The 24,502-nt window shown below is 37.3% G+C and overlaps 1 protein-coding gene across 1 annotated transcript in view; it reads right to left on the bottom strand.

Moving 5' to 3' along the window:
• The window catches only part of LOC140747844 (laminin subunit alpha-1-like), an 87,771-nt gene that overhangs the window by 18,041 nt on the left and 45,228 nt on the right, over positions 1 to 24,502 (bottom strand). Inside the window, exons 2-10 of the mRNA XM_073080462.1 lie at positions 6,760 to 6,866; positions 3,956 to 4,127; positions 3,050 to 3,211; positions 2,507 to 2,688; positions 1,932 to 2,129; positions 1,406 to 1,657; positions 1,119 to 1,297; positions 567 to 828; positions 67 to 238 (exon numbers count right to left, since the gene is read on the bottom strand). Of these exons, the coding sequence (XP_072936563.1) occupies positions 67 to 238; positions 567 to 828; positions 1,119 to 1,297; positions 1,406 to 1,657; positions 1,932 to 2,129; positions 2,507 to 2,688; positions 3,050 to 3,211; positions 3,956 to 4,127; positions 6,760 to 6,866 (1,686 nt within the window). The remainder of the gene's footprint in view (positions 1 to 66; positions 239 to 566; positions 829 to 1,118; positions 1,298 to 1,405; positions 1,658 to 1,931; positions 2,130 to 2,506; positions 2,689 to 3,049; positions 3,212 to 3,955; positions 4,128 to 6,759; positions 6,867 to 24,502) is intronic.

The raw sequence follows: 24,502 nt of genomic DNA, 5'->3' as shown, positions 1-24,502 counted from the left end.
TTGGGAATTGGGCATGAAGTTTAAAATTTAAGAGTTTTGAATGGTCGTAAACGTTTAACGACTTACCAGGTATACAGTTACAGTGCAGACGGGCACCGGAGAGCGAGCAGGACAGAGCATTGGACCTTGCTCGAGAAGGACAAGGACAGGGCTGGCAGCCGCCCGGCACGTCTGGGGAGCCGAAGTACCCGTCAGCGCAGCGATCGCATTGTGCTCCACCCGTGTTGTTGCGGCAGTTCTGTTCCAATATCAATAATTTTAATAGTTAAATAATTGTTGTACAATATTAAACGATATCATTATTACATTGTAACCAGAAAAGAAGGAGTGTGTAAAATTAGGTACGTATTAACCAATCGACCAATAACGATATTTACTGATTATACTTTTATCAACCTTGCTGAGTGTTAAAATACTCTTCACTTTCTTGAATATAAAACTCTTTAATATTAAAAAAAAATGCATTTTCTTGATGATCAAACTACTGAGCAACAGTTACCTATATCAATTGTAAATTTACCACTTTTGATGACCTTAAAGATTATAGACAATAAAAGTATACTAACCAAGCAGTGCCCTGTATCCTGGTCACACGATTCAGAACGATCGTTGCATCTGCACGGGGTTGCAGCAGCGGCCATCTGTATGACAATCGTGCCGGCAGCGTAGTGGAGCCGGGGCGGAGCCCGCGGCAGCCAGAAGCCCGAGGCGGCGCGCTCGCAGGAGCCCGACGCGTACTCCCGCGGGCACATGCAGCGCTCGATGCCCGGCGCGGGAGCCCCCCGGGCCAGCCCCGGCACGGCCGTCTCTAGGGATATGTGGAGCACTCTGGTGAAATTAAAATGTATGCTTGTTATCTTTGTTTATGTAAATAAGCAAGATTTAAATTCACCTCCTATTAAGCTTTTTGCAATAAATCGATTTTTTCCCAAGTTAGTTAAAATATAAAGTGCAACAAGTATTGGCGAAGGGTGATCAATTTAATTTAGCGATTTTTTTGTTGGAATTTGTCAGATTTTTGGAATTTCTGGGGCAATTGGGGGTCATTACAAGAGTTTTTACTAGAAATTGCTAAGAATTATAATAGTAACACCGTAACAGCAAGTAATTGTACTCACAACACATGCAAAGGCTCGTTTCCAGTTGGTTCCCTGGTGGAAACCCTAACCTGGATCCTCTCCAGCGCTTGCAGCACGTGCATAAGAAGACCGCGCGATGCGATGGCACCACGTCCCCGCACTTCCCATAACGACTCGTGGAGGAATACCACGTGTGTGCCGTTTACTGCTGGGACCCTCTGGATGGGGAATAGGAAATAAAAAAAATAACTCTTAGATTCTTAAAAATCTAAACCAGGGTCCCGTTAGCAAACTATCATGTTTAAATTTAAAGTAATCCATGTTACCTCAAAATAGTCCAGCACAATGCCATTCGGTCCGTACAGCCTTACTAACGGGAACCTGTCCAGCAAGTCAGGGGGTAGAGGCTCGCCACCCTCCTCTTCCACCTTGAACCTGAGAGCCCCTCCGTAGGACAGGAGGCGGTCCCCCAGGAACAGCTCCCCCAACTCCACGTATACTGGTACCGGAGGCCAGGGGACGGCGATGGTTGCGTCTGGAGAGTTGGTGTGAACAGCCAGTAGGGAATTCTGGTCAACCTGGTAAATAAGAAAATATTACTACCTACTTTATCAAGTTTTTTTAGATAATATCTGAACGTTACAGGAATCAGAGAGGCTTAATGTCTTTCTAGATAACATCGCAATATAGCAGACTTCGCGATTACATGTATTGTGGAACTGAAAGATGCGACACTTGTGTGAAGGTATTTTGTATTGTTGCCGAGACAAAAGTGCCTCATTGGATTATCCTTTGAAGAGTTTACGTCAGCATTGATCACTTTATTATTTTAAATAGGGTTTAAAAACTTACTGAAGTGATACCCTCAGCTCGCAGAAGCTTCAAGTGTCGCGGCGCGGGAGCGTGCAGCGCCGCGCGCGTGACTTCGGCCTGCGTGCACTTCGCGCTGCGGCCGAAGCAGAAGCACGCGGTGCACCCCACTGGGTTGTCGTCGGAGAGCCCGAATGTCCCTTCCAGGCACTCATCGCACTTGTCGCCAACCACATTTGCCTATAAGTAATAGTATATTTATTTATGGCACAATAATAATTCGGTATAAATATTTTGTACTTCTATATTTATACATTTACTTGAATTTTAGATAGTTTGAGCATGCAGAAAGGTAAGATTATAATTTTCATCTATGCATATGAGACTATTTCAGGTTCCCTGTTAAGACTTCGCTTTAAAAACCGTTAGTCTTTAAATTTTTTACCTTATCTCTACTATTGCAAAAAACACAAGAAGGTACTAGAAGTAGTATGACTGATCTATTTGCATATTATTATATATGTTAAGTTTGACTGTGAATGTTCCAAAAATAATCTGTTTTATTCTACTATATCAGTGTACATTTTAATTATTGATTTTGTGTCCAAAAAGCTTACCTTGCACGGACAGCGGCCCTGGTCGTCGCACGGGCACACGTCGCTGTCGCACCTGGTGCCCGCGGCGTGACAGTGGCACGGTCTGCAGCTCGGCCCAAAGTGGCCCTCTGCGCAGTGCTCGCATGCTGTGCCCGCCCATCCCGTGCGGCATTTGCACTGGCCCGACACGGGGTCGCACGTGTCTGGGGTTTAAGGAACAGCGAAAATAGTGAAAAATCTGGTTGGATGTATAAAAAGGCTAATATGCTTAAAATGTGTTTGAATTTATAAAAATTCTTTTCGTAGAAGCGTCGAGAATTTATCCAGTACATCATAAAATTTGCCGACAATGTAATCTGATACATATCAAAAGCCAGTCTAGCACATATCAAAAGCGCTGATATTACGACAATTGAAAGCAAATGTAAAACTAAACCTGTAAATATTAGTGATATCATTACGTAGAACATATTTTCGACGAAGTTCCAGTACTTGCTTGGAATGTAATATACAGAAGCTATTTTTAAACTTATAACATCGCAAAAAGAACTTTGCTTTACATACCCGAGATGGCAGCAGCACCGCAGTTACAAGGGCGGCAGCCGGCGGCGCGGTCCCAGTAGCCCTTGGCGCAATGGCTGCAGCCCGGGCCGCGGGTCCGCGTCGGGCACTCGCAGCGCCCGTTCACCGTCGAACACACCTTCCCTTCCGTGCACGTTGGACACGCTGGAAATCAATGAATTTGATTAAGATTATATTTTTATAGCTATTACTAGTAAAATTACTATTTAATATTCTTGTAGTTTATTGTTCTGTAGGGACATTATTTAGTAAACTATTGTATAAGACGTTTTTGCTCAAAATTGTGTCTTACTGAATTCTGCTAATTATATATCGAATACTATTTGGCACGTAAATAACCACAAATAATTTCAAATAATGTCATGTTTGTCGCAAGTCAAGTTGGTCATGTTTTTTGACTACTTAATCTATTACCCGGTAGGCACCGGTTGCACTTGGCGCCTCCCATAGCGGTCGCGCACGCGTACATCCCGCTTACCAGATCACACGCCGCCGTGCCCACTCCTTACTCGCACTGATGAAAATGCCGCGATTCGAGACCCCAGTAGCCCCCTGATGATTGAAGGTTTTTTTTTTATAATATAGGAGTAGCAGACGAGCATGCAGTCCACCTGATGGTAAGTGGCTACTGCCGCCCATGGACATTTGTTATCAACCCCAGATAGGATTAGGTATTCCTACCTGAGGTCGGCCACAGATGCGCCGCTACCGCTGAGGACTAAGCTGGAACGCCTCGGAAAAGTCTGTCTCCCTTACCACACCCTTCAAACCGGAACACAGCAGCGCCTAACACTTATTAGGTAGAAATAGGTGTGGCGGTTGTGCCCCGGAGTCGAACCGCAAAGGGTTCTACCACCTTTATAAAGTATATAAGGTTGCGGTACTCACGCAAGCAGCCCGCCGCACTGAACCCGTAGAAGCCCGGTAGGCACCGATCACACTTGGCGCCGCCCACGCCCGCAGCGCACGCGCACAGCCCGCTCACCGGGTCGCACGCCGCCGCGCCCGCGCCGCACTCGCACCGCCGACAACCGCCGCGCTCGAGGCCCCAGTAACCCTCCTGATGATGACAGAAAAAATCAAATTAATTTACCCACACTAAGGGCGATTTAACTTTAAACTATGATCGTTTTGAAATGTCAAAAAAAGTTAAATCCATGGTTAAAAATTTATTACTTGCATCATTTTAGTTAAGATAGAAATTAAGTCATAACTAATACTTAACATTAACTGCTCATCATTCATTAATTATAGCCATTATAGGTTTTATCTACTTCCATATCTGTTAACACCGGCTAAAAATCGTGAGAGCTACACAAATGACGTTAATGGTATGCCATCGATATCGTTAAAGTGATTGTTATAGTCAACTTTGTCGCGAACTCTAACTGGCCCTTCGATGCAACCCACCCTTAGAAATGTCACACACTTGTTTAGGATACTAGTTTGATTTCGAAAATCCAGTAACTTTAGATTACGATTAAGGTTATTTGATCAAATTTATAAACAACTAATAAACAACAAAATCCATTACCATTCTATAACACAATTTTAAAATGCTAATACAAATCCATTATATATTCCAATGTACCTGAGATAAGGTACATAGCTAAATTTATTCGTCAGATAACATTAAATTGCAATTACACGGTGGACAGATAATGTTTCTAGCTACTTTATGTAATTCAATAACATTATCTAATGCGCTATTAGTAACTTTGTAATTCTAACTTAGGACAAGTGGTTTTGATAGTAAGGGCTGGCTCGATGCATCAATAAAGGGGTAAAAACAAACAAACAAAGCAAGAAGGGCTGAAATAAAGTATTTATTAGGAATTGGCTGAAGCTGTGATAGCCTTCTGGAAACTTGACCTATTTACTAGTCAATAATATAAATTAGTTATCACTTAATTGGTAATGAAATCTACATGTCGAGGGGTTCCAAAATAATTATCTCAGGGATGTGGGAAGTGTATTAGTCTGCATTTAGTTAGCGCGGTAGAGTATGGCTATAATTCCTTTCACCCTGCGAGGATATTATTAATGTCCTATTTCTGAGATTTTGTAGGCTGACTTTTAAGACTATTTGACCTTATTTAAGTTTACTTCATTTTATACGTTCAAGACCAATAACCACAGACATATATTTGTATTGTTTAGATATAGGTCTATGTCAATAACCGTTTAAAGTTATGAAATAAATTGTGTTTATTTGGCCTACGTGGGCTCTTACGAATTGTCAGTATTTACCATATTGTTTGCATAGTATACTCTTTGATAAAACACGACTCTAACTGAGAACCAACCACAAGAAAGAAAAACCACTGAATTTGTGCAAAGGTTTTCTTTCTTTATTTTTCGTTTATTAGCTGGCCTTAATACATTTATCACATCTTATAATAATAAAACATCACGCCTTGCTCAGTCGTGGGAAAACATACCCGGAGCATTTTGGGTCAGATGCAAAGCAAGTCAACCACAAATGCTTCCTTCAAAGAAATGTCTGGCTGACATTTCCCAAGCTATAAACCATGAAACGGGAGTAACGGACCGGAATCGGCGTGCTCGCGTCGCATGCTGCTTATACACGAAGATAATTTTAACGTCACTGTAATGACATTAGATCGTTTGTCTGTTTGTTATTGTTATCGTCTTATTGCCTATTGTCATGTTATGTTCATAGACATGTAGACAATGATGTATAAAAAAATTATTTTAATGAAAATTTTGATAAAAATTCTTTGCATCAGTTATTGTTACTATTATTAAATCTATTTTTTGGGAATACAAGTTTGTTTAAGAATAAATCATAATTATTCAAAATTTTCCTTCAAATTCAAAACTCTAGCATTAATACAAAGCATTATATGCACCATAGTGCCAATTAGTATAAGTACAGGCTTACCGAAACTCTACTGTTTCTGAGCTATACTAGCTATACGTCTCATTTAATTGAAAACACATAATAAGAAGTTCGAAAAAATTGTGTCAGCCATGAGATTTGAAAATTAGTCTCTGCAGAAGTATACCTACTTGTTACCCCGCAAGTAGCAAAAAAGTAATATGGCAATCTATCTCTTATCATATCAAAATAAAAAAAATCACATTAAAATAAATTATATTGTATGCCAAATATATACAAATATATGCAAATATGAAATTGGAATAAATTATTTCTAAATTGCCACGTGTACAATCGCCCTAGTGTCAATAATTGGCACTGGGCCGGAATTACGGCGTTTATTCAATTAAATGCCATTCGGCAGCCCTGATTCTTGCAAGTGGGTCACTGTGATTTATACCGTGGCGGCGTATTCGGTGCCGAATGTTTGCGACTTATGAATTACTATTACTATAAAGGTACCTTTCGTCGTTGGACAGCGGCGGCACCGCCGCAACATCTATTTATACATTATTTATTTCAGCAGTAATCCGCGTTGCTGTGTTTAGATGTAAAAGGGTGTGGTCTAAGAGATACTTAAAGACGGCGTTATAATTTAGTCTTCAAGGCTTGCAACTTATCTGTTAAGAGGCGATACGGAAGACTCGATATCTGAGTGCCCTGCTATGAGACAAGGGGTTGGCCAAACAGAAGAGACGTTTGCATCACCTCCGTTTTGCACCCTTTTCATCTACTTTTAGGCAAGTTAAGCACTACGCTCGACGTCACTTCTGTGTGACTGTGCACTCACCTCACACGTGTCGCAGGCGCGGCCCATCACATGCGGCCTGCAGCGGCACTGCCCCGTGCGGATGTCGCAGACGTTGCTCTCCGCGCCCGCTGCAGAGCAGTTGCATCCTGGAACAATGCAGAGCAATTAGTAGAGAAAACTTTGGGAACAGTGTCGTGGTAAATAAACAGAAAATCCTTATAACTTATTTTTGCTTATTTTCAAGAAGGAACATTGTGGTTATGCTGATTTTTAGTTATCAATGAATAGTAAGAGTACCTAATAAATAACGCCGCCAATACATTACTGTCCGACTGCTGGGCACGGGTCTCATTATGAGAAATATTAGGCCATACTCAATTGTGCTGGCCACCACCGTCATGCTCCCACAAAGGTACACATTTAAAAATCTAATGACACAGGTCCTCAGAATAGTAATATGATTATTGTCCAATACAATATTTTCACCTTCATCAACTGCTATTAATCATCCACTTATCTGTTAATAAAAGGCTCTTACAGGAGCGAGAGCTGGCGCCGATCTCGCAATCGCAACAGCTAATCGGTTTAGTTCGCGATCGCCCTATCGCCAATTCGACAATTAACGACCTGATAACAGCCTGTTGAGTGCTTTGATTGCTTCTAAAACTTGTCTGAGATAACGCGACATCGTTAAACTGGAGCTGTGGTGCTCAAACTACTGTTTGAATGCAAAACGGCACGAATTTACATTAAAAATTAATTTAATTACGGTAGTACTTTAAAAGGTTTTTATGAGGTTAAAGTAACAACAAGCATGTAGTCCGCGTGATAATAAGTGACGCTTACTCAAAAACGTATATTAGGTCGTACTTTTAAAAGTTTTTTATAATACTGAAGTAACGATAGCTTGTTATCCGCCTGATTGTAAATGATGCTTTCTACGCTCAAATAAAATGGTCACAGTGGCCAATGGATATCTGTAAGCAATTCTATATAGGGATTAGCTACCTGAAGTAATGTCAGAAGTGTTTCCACCCCTTTTTATAATCCCAATGCTGGGCACGAATCTTACTACGCAACGTAGTCATCTAAGCTAAACTAAAAAGCAGGATAAACGTTACCATTGCTATCTGTGCAACTATTCACAAATTTCAGGTTCAGAGAAAACGATTTTACACGGTGGAAGTGCTTGATTTGTTCATATACCTACCACTAGTGCATTATAAGTACAGGTAAGGAAACAGATAATATTTAAATATGTAAGTAAATTTACCTTAATGGTTGAGAGCCGCTGATCTGACTATTTAGTATCATAGAAATATTGTAAAACAAGATTTTTATGAATACCAGGTAATGAATTTATAACAGACTAATGAATTGAGGCGTATCATTAAGGGTGGTAGTATCCCTAGTAGCACGACGGCGCCACTGCCTCACCTAGGTATGTATTTATGACAGCAGTATTGTTAAGTGCTGCTGCGTTTTGGAAGAAGATTGTATATAGGACGCGTTCCAACGTAGTTCTCGCAGGTAGCACCATAATAATTGTGCCCGACTTAAGGATGGAGTTCATGCTATTTGATTACACATAATATGCCTATAGGCGGTGGTAACGTATTAACTCATAGAATAAACACACGTTTGCTAAGTAGTTATTATTACTAAAACGGAAAAAGAAATACTTAACTAATAAACATAATTAACTAAAGAAGTATATAGCCTGTATTTGCTTTGTTTAGATGCGTCTGTAAATATAACCGATATCACTCCTACAATTTAGGTAGACGAATCTAACGACTTCTCTTCAGAAAAATCCGTCAAGCAGAAGCTGTGGAGCGTGCCAAAGAATAAGCTATACATATCTATATTCGCAAAACATTGCCCTGTGTAGTAGAGTAAGTAATAAAAAATAGCAACTGTAGGCGACGCGTAGTTAATTTTATATAATTGTTTATTTCCTTTTTATATTATCTATATTGTTTTATATTCCATCTATGATTGTTATTTTCTTATAATGAGTTGGAGTTGTCAAAGAGCCTTTGTCATGATATATTGAGTTGCAAAATAAACGTTAAATATTGCTTTCCAAATCTTTTCGTGGTTATAACCCAATCATCGTTCGGTCCACAACAGCAACTAAATGAAGTTACAAAATTCAATATTGAAGTAATGAAGCTATAATATTTATCTCACGAGTCGTAACTGGCGTCTATCATTATGCAACATGCCGACAGGTTTGCATCATGATTGATGAATTAGTACTTCTAATCGAACTAATGCAATGTGTAAAATGTTTTATTCACCTGCAAATTGGTCAGAGTGCAGGCTGAGTAATGCATTTTAATATTAACCTGATTTTAAAGAGTAAAATAAAGTCTACTTGATCCTTTTCATATAACTGTTTGTTATTTAACTTATCTGTAGTCTTAGAAAATATTTTGTTTGCTATTTGTAGAGCATAACATACTTATGAACTAAACTACTGAATTCAAATAATTCAGATCGTGTAATTGGTGAGCACCGTAGATGACAGACTATGCAAAAACACACATATATATTCTAATCTTTCTTTTTAATAATACAAGTGATAAACTAATATAGGCTTTTCATATTTTGCTAGAAAACTATCTACATCTACGTCTTTGTATCCGAGTCAGAAAATAAAAAAGACAGTGTCAATGTACTTAGCATTATCCGAAAAATCCAATGCCTATGTGCTTTGAATTATTTAATTTAATTAAACTCCTGCATTATTCAATGCAGTAAAATAATTTTATAATCACTAAAACTTAGGCTCCGTGTGGTCAAACCTCTAATCATCATAAATCTTAACCAAATGAAGACATCTGATGCAGGTTTACGATTCACTGAAGATCATCTTGCTTCGATTTATTTCTGCCTTCAACTCGAGCGTACACTATCCATGAGGGTCAATCCACACTGTTGTTTAGTATTAAGCTTGTCATAGTCTTCTGACCAATCAATTTTAGATCATAAGATTATCTTATAAGATTTAGACTAAGACCAGATGATAGTGCGTATAGACCTTCAATTTGTAATTAATATACATTTTGTTCGTTTGCGTTCCCAAATAACCGTACCTACACTTCTTCACATTCTACTCACCGTTAAAATCCATGCGTTTTTGAAATGCGTCCTAAAAAGGAAAAGGAAAAAAATAGGTTCCTCAAAAAGTAGTTAATGTCAAATGCTCGTTTGTAAGATGAAGAAACTATAATAAAATATATTAAAGACGTGATGATCATGAAAATTGTAATAGTGGCCAATTTACACAATTTTATTTGTCCGATAAAAATTGTGATAGAAAATCTCCGATAGAAATCTATCAAAGAACACATAACGTTGTAGCTTATTATCGTTTGCCACTTAGCACGCCTAAGTGAATGACAGTGAGCACAAACCCTAAAAGTCTCACTAAAATAAATCTCACGTCGACGAAATCCAACCCGTATGTATTTCACGCATGCCACGCCATTGTTTTAATAAACGTTTCATTGTTAACAAAATACCGATATTATGTTACGTACTGTGAACGTAAAGTACCTGTTTGTTACACAACGGCTTCTGATGTGAACTTTAAGAATAGCTGCGGAAGAGTGAAAACTCTTTGCATTGAGTTAAAAATGCAATAGTTGTTAGTTGTTTGAGTTTGAAAATATTTTTTTACATCGTAAAGTATGTGTGAAATGTTACGTTAATGTTAATGGTGTTATATAAAATCGTTATATTATTACCTATTTCTGCCTAATTACAACAGTATTCAGCGTTGCCGTGTTCCGCTTAAAACAAACTCATCCATAGATAGATCTAAATATCTCAGATAGGATTCTTACCTTATCTGGAGTTGATGACAAATGCCTATGGGCAGCAGCAGCCACTTAAAATAATAACACGACGAATGTTTCACACTCACACCTATTTCTTTTCTCCCTAATAACAGCAGTGTAAGGCGCTGCTGTGTTCCGTTTTGAAGGGTGTGGTAAGGGAGACGTTCCGAGGCGTTCCAGCTTAGTCCTCAGGGGTATCGGCGCATCTGCGCACTGTGCGCACCTCAGGTAGGCATATCTAATCCTATCTGGGATTGATCACAGATGTCCATGGGCGGCAGCAGCCACTTACCATCAGGTGGACTGCACGCTCGTCTGCTACTCCTATATTATAAAAATAAATTAGATCTCAAATAATCGCACACAGGTTGTAGGTACGAATCTTTTTTCCAAAGCCAAATTTTATGAACGTTGTTCTTCTAATTATGAAACCAATATCATAAGTATAAGATAGTAATAGAATTAAGTCAGTAGATATTGACTTTTCTTTATCAATAAACATAATATATGCAAGGATATATTGCATCGGTTCAGACACGTCATAAAACGAGATAACGTGAATTTTCTCTAAATGGCCCGACATAACTACCTTGAATGTCATTTAAATATTTTGATTAGGTTGTCGCATAAAGGAAATGGTGGTGTTGGCAATAAAACCGCTACTTAGTGCGTCTCGCCAGCCCTCATACATTCACTAGGAATTATTATGTGGTGTACTTTATATATTCTTGTTCAGTTTCGTTCAATTATGTCAACGTTAGGATGTGTTACCGTGTGTAGCTGTTTGAAAGATAGTGCAGCTTATACGGGATTAATAGTGGATATTGTTTGTAAAATTCAAGCATATGAGTACAAAATTGGCAAGAACTAACGAAAAAGTACTTTAGGGTTCGATATTCACCCTACAGCGGGTGTTTAAAATTGCTTACAAGATGCAAATAAGGCCAGAGTACTTCAATCAATTCTTCAATTCGATACTTCAATCAATTCAAATGCAACATCTTCAATTGATAACGCATTTCAAGCTGTTGCATTAGGCACGACATGATTGTGATGTGCTAAAAGAGACAAACAGGCATCCAACAAATTGAAATACTCCAAAAATATGTAAGTTAACTATGTAATGTAACTAACACTTTGTAGCGGACAAAAACACCAACAAATTTCAGAAAATCGAAATATGATTTGGCTTAATATTACAGACACCGAGGGTTGTCATTTGCTTTCTTGTGTATAACGTTTCGACATTCAACCAAAGCATTTCCTCCATTATTCGGTATTTAGAAAGCTAAATGTCTCCGCGGCACAATATTTCGTATAAACTGGTGAACACGGAGCCAGAAAATGTCGCTTTATTCAAATCCGATGGAATCTACGGCATTTGCCGCGGCCCCAGCTTCGATGTTCGGTTTGTAGGTTTATGACTAGGGATGGCGATTCTTTCGGAAAAAGATCGATTCTTGAATCGATTCGAATCGAAGTGCAATAAAACGATTTACAAAAAAAAAGTTCCGAAGAATCGAGTCTCCAAAAGTCGACCTTCGATCTTTTCAACTAAAAACGCCGAAAAGATAGCGAAAAAATATGTCATCAGGATCAAACAAGCACTAAAATCTCTCAGCAAAAAATGTCTACAACACATTCAACCAACTTCGAAAATAATGGACTTTCGATTTTCTATTACTAGAGATCGATTAAAATATTCGATTTTTCGATCTCAGATGGCCATCCCTATTTATGACTGGACTCGTTAAGCTCCCGTTTTATGATTGCGTTGTGCAAATATTCGCAGTTTGAAGAATGATCTATAACGTGATTGAGGAAACAGCTACCGTTGACGCTATTAACATTCTTGTTTTCCTATTCTGGTTGTCTAGTCTTTTGTCTTTCGTCTACTGCGCTTAAGAAATCCTGTTTGGGTATTGTTATGTTAATTTTAGAAACTTCTTATGTCCAAGAAATATCTGATTCTGTTAAAGGACAATTATCTTTCTTCACATTACATTAACTTTACTCCAAGCCTTATAAATGATTTATTGGCTAATTTGTTAATGTTATTATCTTTCTAAACTAACTGTACGTCATAATTCCTGTCACACGAATCTCTGTAATGATTACATAAGATCGATTCATATATTAAACATGTAGTGATTTTTACAAAATGCAAGACTTCATCTGATTCCATGTGCGATTCAACAATTGTAAATCGCTGCTGTGATCTCGTTCCTAAGTTTAGTATGATAGATAGTTTTTCATCGAGTAGTTCCAATTTAATCCTTAAGTGTAGCAATAGGTCAAGTTTAGATTTATTTCGATTAACAACACTTCAAACCCATTTGTGCCCGATCAAAGCCTTACTCTCTCAGGGTGTGTGTTTGTATATCTACATACATGCATTTAGGTTATGAAGCGATGAAAAGGAGTAAACAATATTCTTAATAACATAGTAAGCTTCAGCAAAATGGCAACATTGTCGCTCCCGTGGAATCTAGGGCGGTCGTGTGTTAGGTTCAAATGGACCGCAACACTAACATTAATAGCCGTTGCCCATTCCACTGATTGTAAACGTAGGTTTTGAGAAATCACTGACATCATCTTCATCTGTATGTTTACATTGTATGTTTATGCGTTACGCGTTTCATAAGAGTTTTACTGTGTTTAAGGCGCAGTCTTATTTGTTCGACAAATTTAACTATGCTTGGATCGTTAATATACGTCGATTATCTAAAGGTTAAGCTATCGTGGTTCGATTGCACCAGCATCACGGCCACACCTATTTCTGCTTTATACTGATAGACGCTTCTGTGCTAGTTTGAAGAGATTTACGCAAATTGTTACTTAGTCATGTAGTATTAATAAGATTGCAGCAGTTTGCAGTTTGCAGCAGTAGAACCCTTTGTAGTTCGACTCCGGCGGCACAACCGCCACACCTATTTCTGCCTAATAACAGCAGTGTTAGCGCTACTGTATTCCGTTTTGAAGGGTGTGGTAAGGGAGATATACATTTATCATCAGGTGGATTGCACGCTCGTCTGTTACTCCTATATTATAAAAAAGGTCCATCTGACGGTAAGATGCACTGACGCCCATGGACATTTCTCATACTTTGTGTAAAATAGTGGTTCTACCTGAAGTCTATAATGCCTTGCAACGACAACGCAACGCAAGAACTGCTGCTTATAGAAGTAGGTGTGGCGGTTGGAGCTCCCCGATTTTGTTTATTTCTGTATAGTTCTAACCCATCCGTGGTCGACTATTTAGGGTTGAATACTATGCCATGAAGGCACTAACTAACATCGGTAGAGTCCATATTACTTTGATATTACAATTTCATACAACCTGCAACATTTTTCAAATTTTGTATGAAAGTTCATTTACTATCAATTGTATGGAAAATGCATCGTCTGACACTTTCATCCCGTCCGGTTGTTAATTTTACTTTGATACTTTCTAATTTACTCGTATTTAAATAAAGAGGCCAATTAACATTCCAGCTAAAGTGTCCAACCATTTATGAACGCCTTTAGAATTTCCAAGAGGCCATGCACATATTTTTAGGGTTCCGTACCCAAAGGGTAAAAAAAGAACCCTATTACTAAGCTCCCGCTGTCTGTATGTCCTTCAGTGCACACGGCTCTATCACTGGAACCGTAATAGCCAGACACTTGACATATATATAACGGCGGCCGCTATAACAATAAATACTAAAAATGAAAATAGTTTGAAAATAAACGGGAATCGTCATACAAGAAACCGCTATTTTTCGGCGTTTTTCGCTTTATCTTTTAAACCATAATAGAAGGACAGTTGAAATTTTCACAATGCATACCTTTATGGCTGCTATGATAGTAATACTAAAAATAAATGAAAATTAGATGGTACAGAACCCTCCGTGAGGGGTTCAACTCGCACTTGGCCACTTATTATTTTCTACAACTTCTAAAATATTCTGAAATAACTTTATTTTTCATCTAAGTGTGTTTTTTCTACAAGGCAGGTAAAAATTATAGTCATTACTATTGAAATATGTACTCTATACTTGACTCGTGCTTAATTAGTTAGCAATTCATATGTGCCCTTCGTAATTTAGTGGTAGCTCCACACACGCGAGAACATTATGTAACGTATTCTTGACATATTCATTCAATCGATTAGTTTTAATGTTTAGTTAGTTATAAACTTATAAGATACAGGACACATGCTTCCATTATAATTATTTCTTGGTTAAAATCAGATTACTATATCAGATTACTATATTTGCATATTTTGCATACAAAGAATAATTTCTTTGTCCTTTATCGACTACTCAAGGTAGAAAATTCATCGTCAGGGTTACAAAACCTTGTCCCTGTAGTTCCGGGACTAGAATAGGGCTACGGTATCCCCTGCCTGTCGTAGGAGGCGACTAAAAGGGGGCTTCCGGGGTTGCGGGCGGCAAGAGTGGGAGCTCGAACCATCCAGCTAGCGACCCCGGGAAGGACGGCGGTATGTGTGGTCGCATACCGTCGTAAACACTACATGGTGTGGGAGGAGCGAAAACTGCTCCTCCAGGGTAGAGCCCGATCGGGGCATCGCGCTTGGAGGGCTCCGGTTGTGTTCCGTCGGAGATCCCGGAGTTCTCCAACAAGCGTTGAGGACGGCCACCGGGGGGGTTTTAGTGCGGTAAAAATCCCACATAACCCGGCGTCGCTCCCACGTCGTCGGGTACCTTTTGAAGGTTTCCCCCTCGACAAAAAAAAAAAAAAAAAAAAGGGTTACAAAACCTATCTTAGAATGAGTGTAAATAAATGTATTGTTATTCGTGTTAATAACAACACTATTTAAATATACGATACCTATAACCACAGATCTTACATACAGGTCTGTTCCTACAATCAAATCGTCAGTAACACTTCAACTCACTATACAATTTATTCCTTATTCTTAAATCGAAGTGCAGCTATTTTAACGGCATGTTAGTTTGAGAGTGCGCAGCGAGCATAGTGGTCAATTACTAGCAATTGGCTGAGGTGGACGTGGTACAAGCTTCGTCCTTGCGTAATGCGTACTGATTTATTGTGGACATCCAATCGACCACCCGCATTAAACTAGGTTTAACTTGTTCCAATAAAGGTTGTAATCCAATGATGAATGGTTAAACGAGGTAGAACTCAGTGGTGCGGTGCCACCGCCACACCTATTTCTGCAGTAGAACAGCAGTGTATTCGCTGCTGTGTTGTGGTTTGAAGGGTGGTAAGGGAGACATTTTTTGAGGCATTCCAGCTTAGTCCTCAGGGTTAGTGGCGACCTTGGGTAGGAATCTAATCTTATCTGGGATTAATTACGGATGTACATGGGTGGCAGTAGCCACTTACCATCAGGTGGACTGCATACTCGTCTGCATACACTCTAATTTTATATATGTAAAATAAAAAACAATTGGGTTCCAACCTTTATTGGAACGAGTTACACCTATTGGGCTGATATATTAACATTATTGGCTGGATTAGGTTGGGTCCATGAGGCTAACTAGGTCGAAAGAAAGGCTTGCGTGTAGTTCCCCTTGATTGCAAAACACCAAAGTTTAGCAAACTTTTAGCTAACCCGTGGTTTTATACTAAGATCGGGCTGAATGATTACTACGTCCGCTTTTTAATGGAAATACATTTTTTATAGATAATTATTTGCAGCGACATAATTATACTTAATATACAACTTTATTGTAATGTGTCCGCAAATATCTAGATTTATAAAAAAAAATCCAAATGGCACAGTAAATCTGTTTCTATTATTCTTACAATAATATATCAACATAAATTATGTTAAGATTATAAAAATACATAAAAAAGAAGGCAGTATTCTTACTTATTTTACTCTTTTAGTAAAAGTGTACGTGCAGAAATAAGCAAGACCAAACATATTTACATAGAGTTCAATACAAGTCCTTAGGAGGCAAGAGGCAACGGTACCTATTCTTATTCTAAGTAGCCACGTGCGGATTAGTAGACTTCACATGCCTTTGAGAACATTGTTCTCAACTTCTCAGGCATGCAGGTTTTCTCACAATATTTTCTTTCGCCAATAGCAATACGTTTATAATAAAAAAATGAGTTTTGCTCTGGGATTTGAATTCAAACCCCTCTAAAAGAAGCCGAATTGTAACCAATATTCTAACACTTTGATACATCTAATACATGAGATCACATTAGGTATACGGAGATATGAATAACTTGGTGATTGAAGTGCATGATGTGATGAAGGATGAGCTTGATAAGATTAATGAGGTAGCGTGGGAAGTAGCCAAGAATGTGATAACGATTGGACATCGATGATAATTCGCAACTTAAAACTTTATGGCGTGGGTGATGGAATATTAATGCATTAGTTATGATTTTAAATTAAGAAATGAGATTTATTTTAAAACATTTAGGAAATGGTAATTCAAAATGATTTTGTTAATACATTGAGCATAGAAATAACAATAATAATCGTCCCGCTAACGGACAAAACATTATAATTAAAATACTACAACAATTTATATAAGGGAAAGAAAAATAGTGATTAATTAAGTGTGTTTAAAAAGGAATAAATATTAGTCAGATATTAATTGCAATAAAAATATAATTGACAAACATAATTTAAAAATTTAAGTTATCTACAGATTTTTTTCTCAGAAATTTGTTATATTCCTAATTTTTTTCATTCAATTCCCCTTGCTCACGAGTTTATTAAAATGACAAGAAGTAGGTGTGTTCATCATTTTGATATGTGCGGTTTGGTTAGTTATTGAAAATAAATAAAATTGGCAAAATTCACGTATTTCACTCCAAAAATAACATAGTATGAGCAAAATAATCTGTTCAAGCTCTCTGAAACGGGCATGCCACATTAAATCACAAAGAATGTTATAAAATCACTCTTCAATATCTATTATAGTTCTCGTACGATATCATCTGTCTGTTTGTAAGACAACTGGGCCGCCTGTCTCTCAGCCGTCATTCCATCTTGATGTTGCGTCGACAATTCGGGCGCAAAGTTATTAATGCCGCGTTATCGCTCTACTGGTTGTAATTCAAGGAATTGCTTTTACTTTAATGTAATTGTTAATGTTAATATGTGTATTGTTATCGTGGAATGCGATGGAGACATTTAGAATTTGTTCCTACATCTTATTATGCTCACTGGATATATTTTTTACACTAGAATCAAATATGGTTTGATTAAATTAATTTAACTGTTACTGATTACATAATTTCGTCTTTGTTTAAAACATTATTCGTTAAAGCGAGTTTAAAGTATATACTGTAAACATTATTTTATGTTGGTAAATCCGCAAATTTATTATTTCAAACCAAAGTTAGCAAATAGTATCTATCAAATGATAACTCATTATAAATTCGTTACAGAAGTATATAAGCTTTAGACGCCGCTTTACTATGACATATTGCATGACCATTGGGACATAATCCGATAATGCGAAATAATATCATCGAAATTGCAATCCCACCTTTTTATATTATTATTATCATAGATAAGTATAGATATCTCACCGCCTTGTAATTGAAGGAAGCCATTAAATGGCTTAAACGGCTGACAATTCTTCAGCCATTCAATGGCTGTCATGGTGTAATTTAATGCGGAACAATGCCGTCATGCGCAGGTAAGTGGTGCAAAAACATGAAATCGAAGAAAAACTGCGGAGAAATATCGCTTCATACGTAAATGATATAAAAACTATATTTTTTAAATATTTTTCAAACACGAAAATAGATGACAGTGACAATTTCAATTGTCAAAACTGGTTACATTTTCTTGTTAGGAGTGAGTAATCTTTACTAATCTATGATTATTATATAGGAGTAGCAGACGTGCACGCAGTCCACCTGATGGTAAGCGACTACTACCGCCCATGGACATTTGCAATCAACCTCAGGTAAGATTGGATTCCTACCTGAAGTCGGTCGCAGATGCGCCGCCTCCCCTAAGGACTAAGTTGCCTCGGAAAACCCTAAGGACTATGTTGCCTCGGGAAATAATGTCTCCCTTACCACACCCTTCAAAATAGGACTCAGCAGCGCTTAACACTGCTGTTGTTTACATTTGACGAATACAGAAACATAGTAATGATGTTGAAACTCAGCATCAAAACGTATACTCAAATACCTTTGAAGTTCCCACTGGCCTAGTTAGTTATGAACTTACAAATTAACGGTTGGAAACTAGAACGATTGGGTAAATTGAAAATTTAATGGTAACTGCTAATTACCTACTTTCTTCTGTTTTAGTCAATATATCGACACGCCTATAAATAGCGCTCGTTATTCATATTCTATCCAGTTTTTGTACATAGGTAGATATTTGACAATTTCTGCCCACTAGATAATAATATACTCAAATATTGATAATTTTTGTATATTAACGGATGTAACGCGGTGATGAAGGTGGTTTGTGGTTCGTGGAACCCTTTGTGGTTCGACTCCGGCGCCACCACCACCACACCTATTTCTACCTAATAACAGCAGTGTTAGGCGCTGCTGTGTTCCGGTTTGAAGGGTGTGGTAAGGGAGATAGACTTTTCCGAGGCGTTCCAGCTTAGTCCTCAGGGGTAGCGGCGCATCTGTGGCCGACCTCAGGTAGGAATCTCTAATACTACCTGGGGTTGATTACAGATGTCCATGGGCGGCGGTAACCACTTAGCATCAGGTGGACTGTATGCTCGTCTGCTACTCTTATATCATAAAAAATAGTAATTTTAAAGAACGGGTCAATATAAAACATTAGATAAATATTAGTTATTCTTAGTACGAGTAATCTGACATTAGTTTTTGAGCAACTATACTTATACTTAATTTTTTCTTTAAATTATTAGGATACCCTAATAATTTAAAATTAAGTATAAGTAGCCTGTAAAACAGTATTAACATAAATCTTTTGCAACGATGCTTTTGAAGAAATAGGTTGATACTAGATAGCTTTTTATTGGTATTAAAATCGAGTGGTTTCCGAAATGAACTCATGGTTACTTAATGCGAGAATGAAAAGATACTTTAAGACGTTTGACACATCAAATATAAAGGGTTGCATCACCCCGTGTACCATTAAAATACCGTAGAACCATAAAACATAATCGCCGAGTTAACCGCAATATGGCGGAGTGAGAAGCTATTTTATCTCGCAGGTGGTTTTGCAAGCAGTAAAATAATCGTAAAATGGTAACCGCATCTTGGCGCGTTTTAGTTACCTAACTATATTTCTGATCATCATTAATATTCTGTTCAATATCTATTATAAGTGTAACGTGTTAGGTGTTACATCCAGTGTTTTATAGTGTCCAATCATATTTTACTTAATAAATAACGTTATTCGGTCTCATATCGAAGTGTAATGTAATGATATAAAAGAGCAACTGAAGGCAAACCCGGCATTCGAGTGGGGGGTTCAAGGTTAAAATTCCAGAGTATTGATTTTTAAAAATTATGCGCGTATTAAAAATAATTATTATTTCTTTAACGATGAAGGAAAATATCGTGAGGAATCGGACATGATGAGAGTTCCAAAAAAAAATCAAAGCTGTTTAAAATCCACCAATTCGCACATGGCCTATAGGGTCGGCTTGGACCCTTCACACCTATAGATGAGACCTGTGCTCAGCAGTGGGACAGTAATGGCTTGGATTGGAACCTCAAACCCTCAATCCAGAGGCAACTTTCAACCACTAACCATCACACTCACTATTGATTAACCCTACATTCGTACTCCCAGCGCTAACTATCCAAGTACCTACTTAACACCGCATGAAACATCAAGTTAAGTACTAAGTTAAGTATTTAAGTGCTAAGCGAGTCCTGTTATCTCAGCCTGGGTTCTCACACCTAGAACTCAATTAACACGTCGTGATTGTGGGCCTTAATTAAGCGTACAGTAAGTAACTCACGGTACTGTGCCTCTGTGACCCTTTGTGATAGATTGTGCAAGGATACCGGCACCTAGGTTACTCGGCAGAGTTTGCGGGGCTATTGCCCTGGGAGCTCCACTCCCTGGGGGCCCCATAGAGAAAAAAATCCAAATTTTGACGGATTGGTAAGTTTAACTTTTTTCTGAGCAGTTTTTACACATAATACTTGCAATTGTCTAAATATTAATTGTTGGCAGTAAAATTTTGACGGCCTTGTCGCAAAAAAGGTACCGCTCCTTCAGTCCCCTAGGGCCTCCAGACATGCAAATGTACTATCTTTCTTTTTGAAAAACACTCACAAAGGTAGAATTTTAATATTTGATATTTAAGCCCTGATTTATTCAACTAACCTTCAGTATAATTCAAAGTTTCTTAAATTCAATGCTATGTCAATCTTTAGCTAACAAATATAATTAACTAAAGAGTAAAGCATATCGCACCGAATCTCGAATGCTCACTTAAAATCGTCGAAGCCTTTAATTTACAAACGCAGTACAGTGGCACGTAAACAGGAACCACTATACAGATAGGGCTGTCACTGCTGAGAATGTACAATTAAATATTTTTGTTATATTTTGTGAACTTATCTATGTATGTATTGGAAAACTCTTCTATGTACATAGTTTGCAGATTTACATTTTGTTAGTATGCTAGGAACAAACATATATGATGTGAATGTTTGATGTTTAGAAAGTATAAAGTAATGAAAATATGAAGTAATTTAAATGTCAAAAGCGAATGAAACATGTGTTTTAATAAATTCTGTTAAATGTGTTCTTCAGTATTACCTATACCCTACTTATTTCCTTCTTTTACGTTACAGATGTCCATCAACTTTATTATAGTTGTATTTTGTTTCGTTTAATAAAAATGTTAATCGTCAGTACATAATATTTCTTTAAATTTCTTTAAGGATAAAAAATAAATAAATAATAAATTTCTGTCTGCTTGGTGACAACCCTACGCGCTCGTTAGACTATATTACCCTGTCACGTTCAACTGAATGCTCGTTCACAAATTGTTCTACTACATAATAAAAACGAAACATTCCCAAAAATAATAAACTAACCGCAACTCTACCTCTCTGTTCTATAGTTCACTTTGCATGAAGTCAAGCTGACAGATGAAGATTTTTAATTAGACACAAAAAACATGAAACGACTTGTTCAAGTTCAAGTTGTTTTTGAATTCTTAACACACTTTCAAGAAATGATATACAAATAAAAAAACGGCTACCCTGATAATTTAGTTTTTTCCGTATAATAACATTAGACAAGGTCACTGACTGTTTAAATTACAAGAATTATGTTTGTTGCCTAACTACCTTCAAAATATCCGAATTTTCAAGAAATCCTTGCATGTTAAACTGTACTGTGCCCACGAAACAGCATATTGACATTAATTACGTCTGCTGTTTGGGCAAAATTCAAGCAATGTGTCACTGTTGCACTATTGTGTGAGTCATGGTTTGATTATTAATAACGGTTGTATGTAGATCAATTAATTCGTTGTATTTTAATCCTACTATAACCGATATCTTATGAAACATGACTAAATGCTTCCAACTTTATTTTTATCGTTCCGTAGTCTGAGTTGCCCACAGTTCCCTGTTTAACAAATGCTGCATACTGCATAGAAGATGTTCTATTTTTGATAGGCAAAATTTGGATGGATTGAATATTAAAAACGGGTGTTGGTAGATCAATGTATATACTGATATCTTATGAAACATGATTACAAATAGGTATGCGTCTAATTTTATTTTTAACGCACCGCGGGCTGTAGTTCAAAATCATTACTGAGCGTGGCGTGCTTCTAATTCGGTATTATTATGAGGCATTGAACTGTTTAGTATCGGTTCTGTTTAGTATTTGCTAATTCCAATGCTACCAATAGCTCACGATTGCTAAACAATTCGTACATTGCTCTTGGTAAGTTTATTTTTATCCAGTTTGGTATTTGTTCGAAAGAAAAAATGAATTTATATAGCGAAAACGTAATTAAAATAGTGGGTTAGTTGTCTTCTCGTACCATAAAAATGTGTAGTTTAAAACAAAATAAAGCATATAAATTACAGTCATTTTGCGTATTACCCACGCATACGTACAATCATGTAGAATGAGAAGAATTGATAAGAATCTTTTATGAGTCACAACGTTACAATATTATTATCTGGTACAATATTAATTGTTTGGGAAAAAATGACATTGTGCGTACGTGAGATAGGTAATTTAAAGCAGTAGGTATCATAAAATGAGACAGTTTAGATTTGCAATATTTATTAAATCTATGGTGGCTATTAAAATCAAGAGCAAGTTTTGCTTCATTCAGTGCAATGTTTCGCTTGTTAATGGTTTTCTGTGTTCTGAGGTTTTTATAATATTCCTCTGGTTCGTCTCTATCTTAACCACGCTTTTGCTATAACGATTTCAATACATGATTTTAATAATTTTGTCCGATACTCGTTTTGTCTCATCATGATGGTCAGGATTACCGCTTTTTCCTGTACGATTTTAGCGTGGTTTTTAGTTTTTAAATTATAATTATTTCTTTTTTTGCTTCCTACTTCCCTTAGCTTATTCCTTTGTTTTAAGGTCATAATTTCCAAATCTGATTGGCAATAATTTTGATACAAGTACTCGTATATAAAGATGCCGTAAGGTGAAGTGATATTTTATAGTACATTGTAAAGGCCATACATGTACTTTTACAAGTAATATATTATTGCTATTATAAATAACAAGTTTTATTAATCTATGCCCTGTCCGTTGATATGTATACGTGCAACAAATGAATATAATATACTAACAACAAAACATAGTGAGAAAATTAGCACATAGCTTAAGTTTATGGCGTTGTTATACCAAGTGAGTGTCATGGTACCCTATGTCCTTTCAGTGGGTCGTTTAAAGACGGTAGGATAAGTTCGTGAGGTCATGACCGTTGGCCAGTAATGTGATTTGTGATACCAAATTCTTCCGCATTTACGTGTTTTGTAGCGATATTTTTATAGTAATTAAGAATTTGTAGCCCGTAATATTTTGTTAATATCTCAAATTTCAGGACTTGCAAACTTATATTTAAAGAAATTAAAAAATATACATTTTAAGAATTGGTTGTGCGAATAATTGTTGACCTATATAGATACTCTATATTTATTGGGATACATTTGTAAATAATATTCTCCTTTAGTTAACGTTTAAGTATAAATCCTTTCCTAGCGTCCTACGAAATATTTTGAAATTCCTGTGCAAAATTTTATATTTCAAGACCCACGGTATAAGCTGTGAGTTGCCTGTCAGTGTTACGTTAAGTAGACACGATGAAGTGATAATGTCATACCCTCATACTTGCTTGGATAGTTAGAAAATATGATCTCGTGTGTAGCGGATTACAAAGTAAGAACGGATATCGTCCTGGACCATGCTACACATTTCAATATGGGGTTATTTTATTAAGGAAAGATCTGACTGGTGTGGATAAATTGATTATTTTACATTCCTGAGGGAGCTTCTGATTAAGGGTTTGAGCTCTTGGGCGACCACTGTTAACTCATTCACTAGGAAAAAAGGAAGAAGAGGAGCGAAGTTTAAACAAACTAACTCTCTCTAACTCGACCTCTCATTCTGAGAAGAGACCTGTTAGTAGTAATGGGAAATTAATGAGCTTTGTTGACCAGCGTGGCGGAGCGGTACCCATATCGGTCTGACGCGCAGAGGATCCAGGGTTTGATTTAAATGATGAATTTTGATATCTATTTCTGGGTCTGGGTTTGAGTATGTGTCTAGATGTGTGTCCAACCAACGAAATAGAGAGTACTTGTGTGAGTGGAAAGCTCTGTGAGAGAAAGCATCTAAAAAAATTAAATTGACGAAAAATAGACTGGCTATGATATATGAAACGAAATAAGACGGTTCTGTAATGAATAATGATGCTATTATAATCTGTTATGAAGTAATGGACACGCACCTTTAGTGCATGTAGTAAGTACCGAGTGCGT

Source organism: Epargyreus clarus, unplaced genomic scaffold, assembly GCF_041222505.1.
Source record: "Epargyreus clarus isolate Ecla_fem2 unplaced genomic scaffold, WU_Ecla_fem_2.2 ptg000015l, whole genome shotgun sequence".
Lineage (NCBI taxonomy): Eukaryota > Metazoa > Arthropoda > Insecta > Lepidoptera > Hesperiidae > Epargyreus > Epargyreus clarus.
Note: the sequence above shows the minus strand (reverse complement) of the source record. Positions and strands in the feature narration are given on the sequence as shown.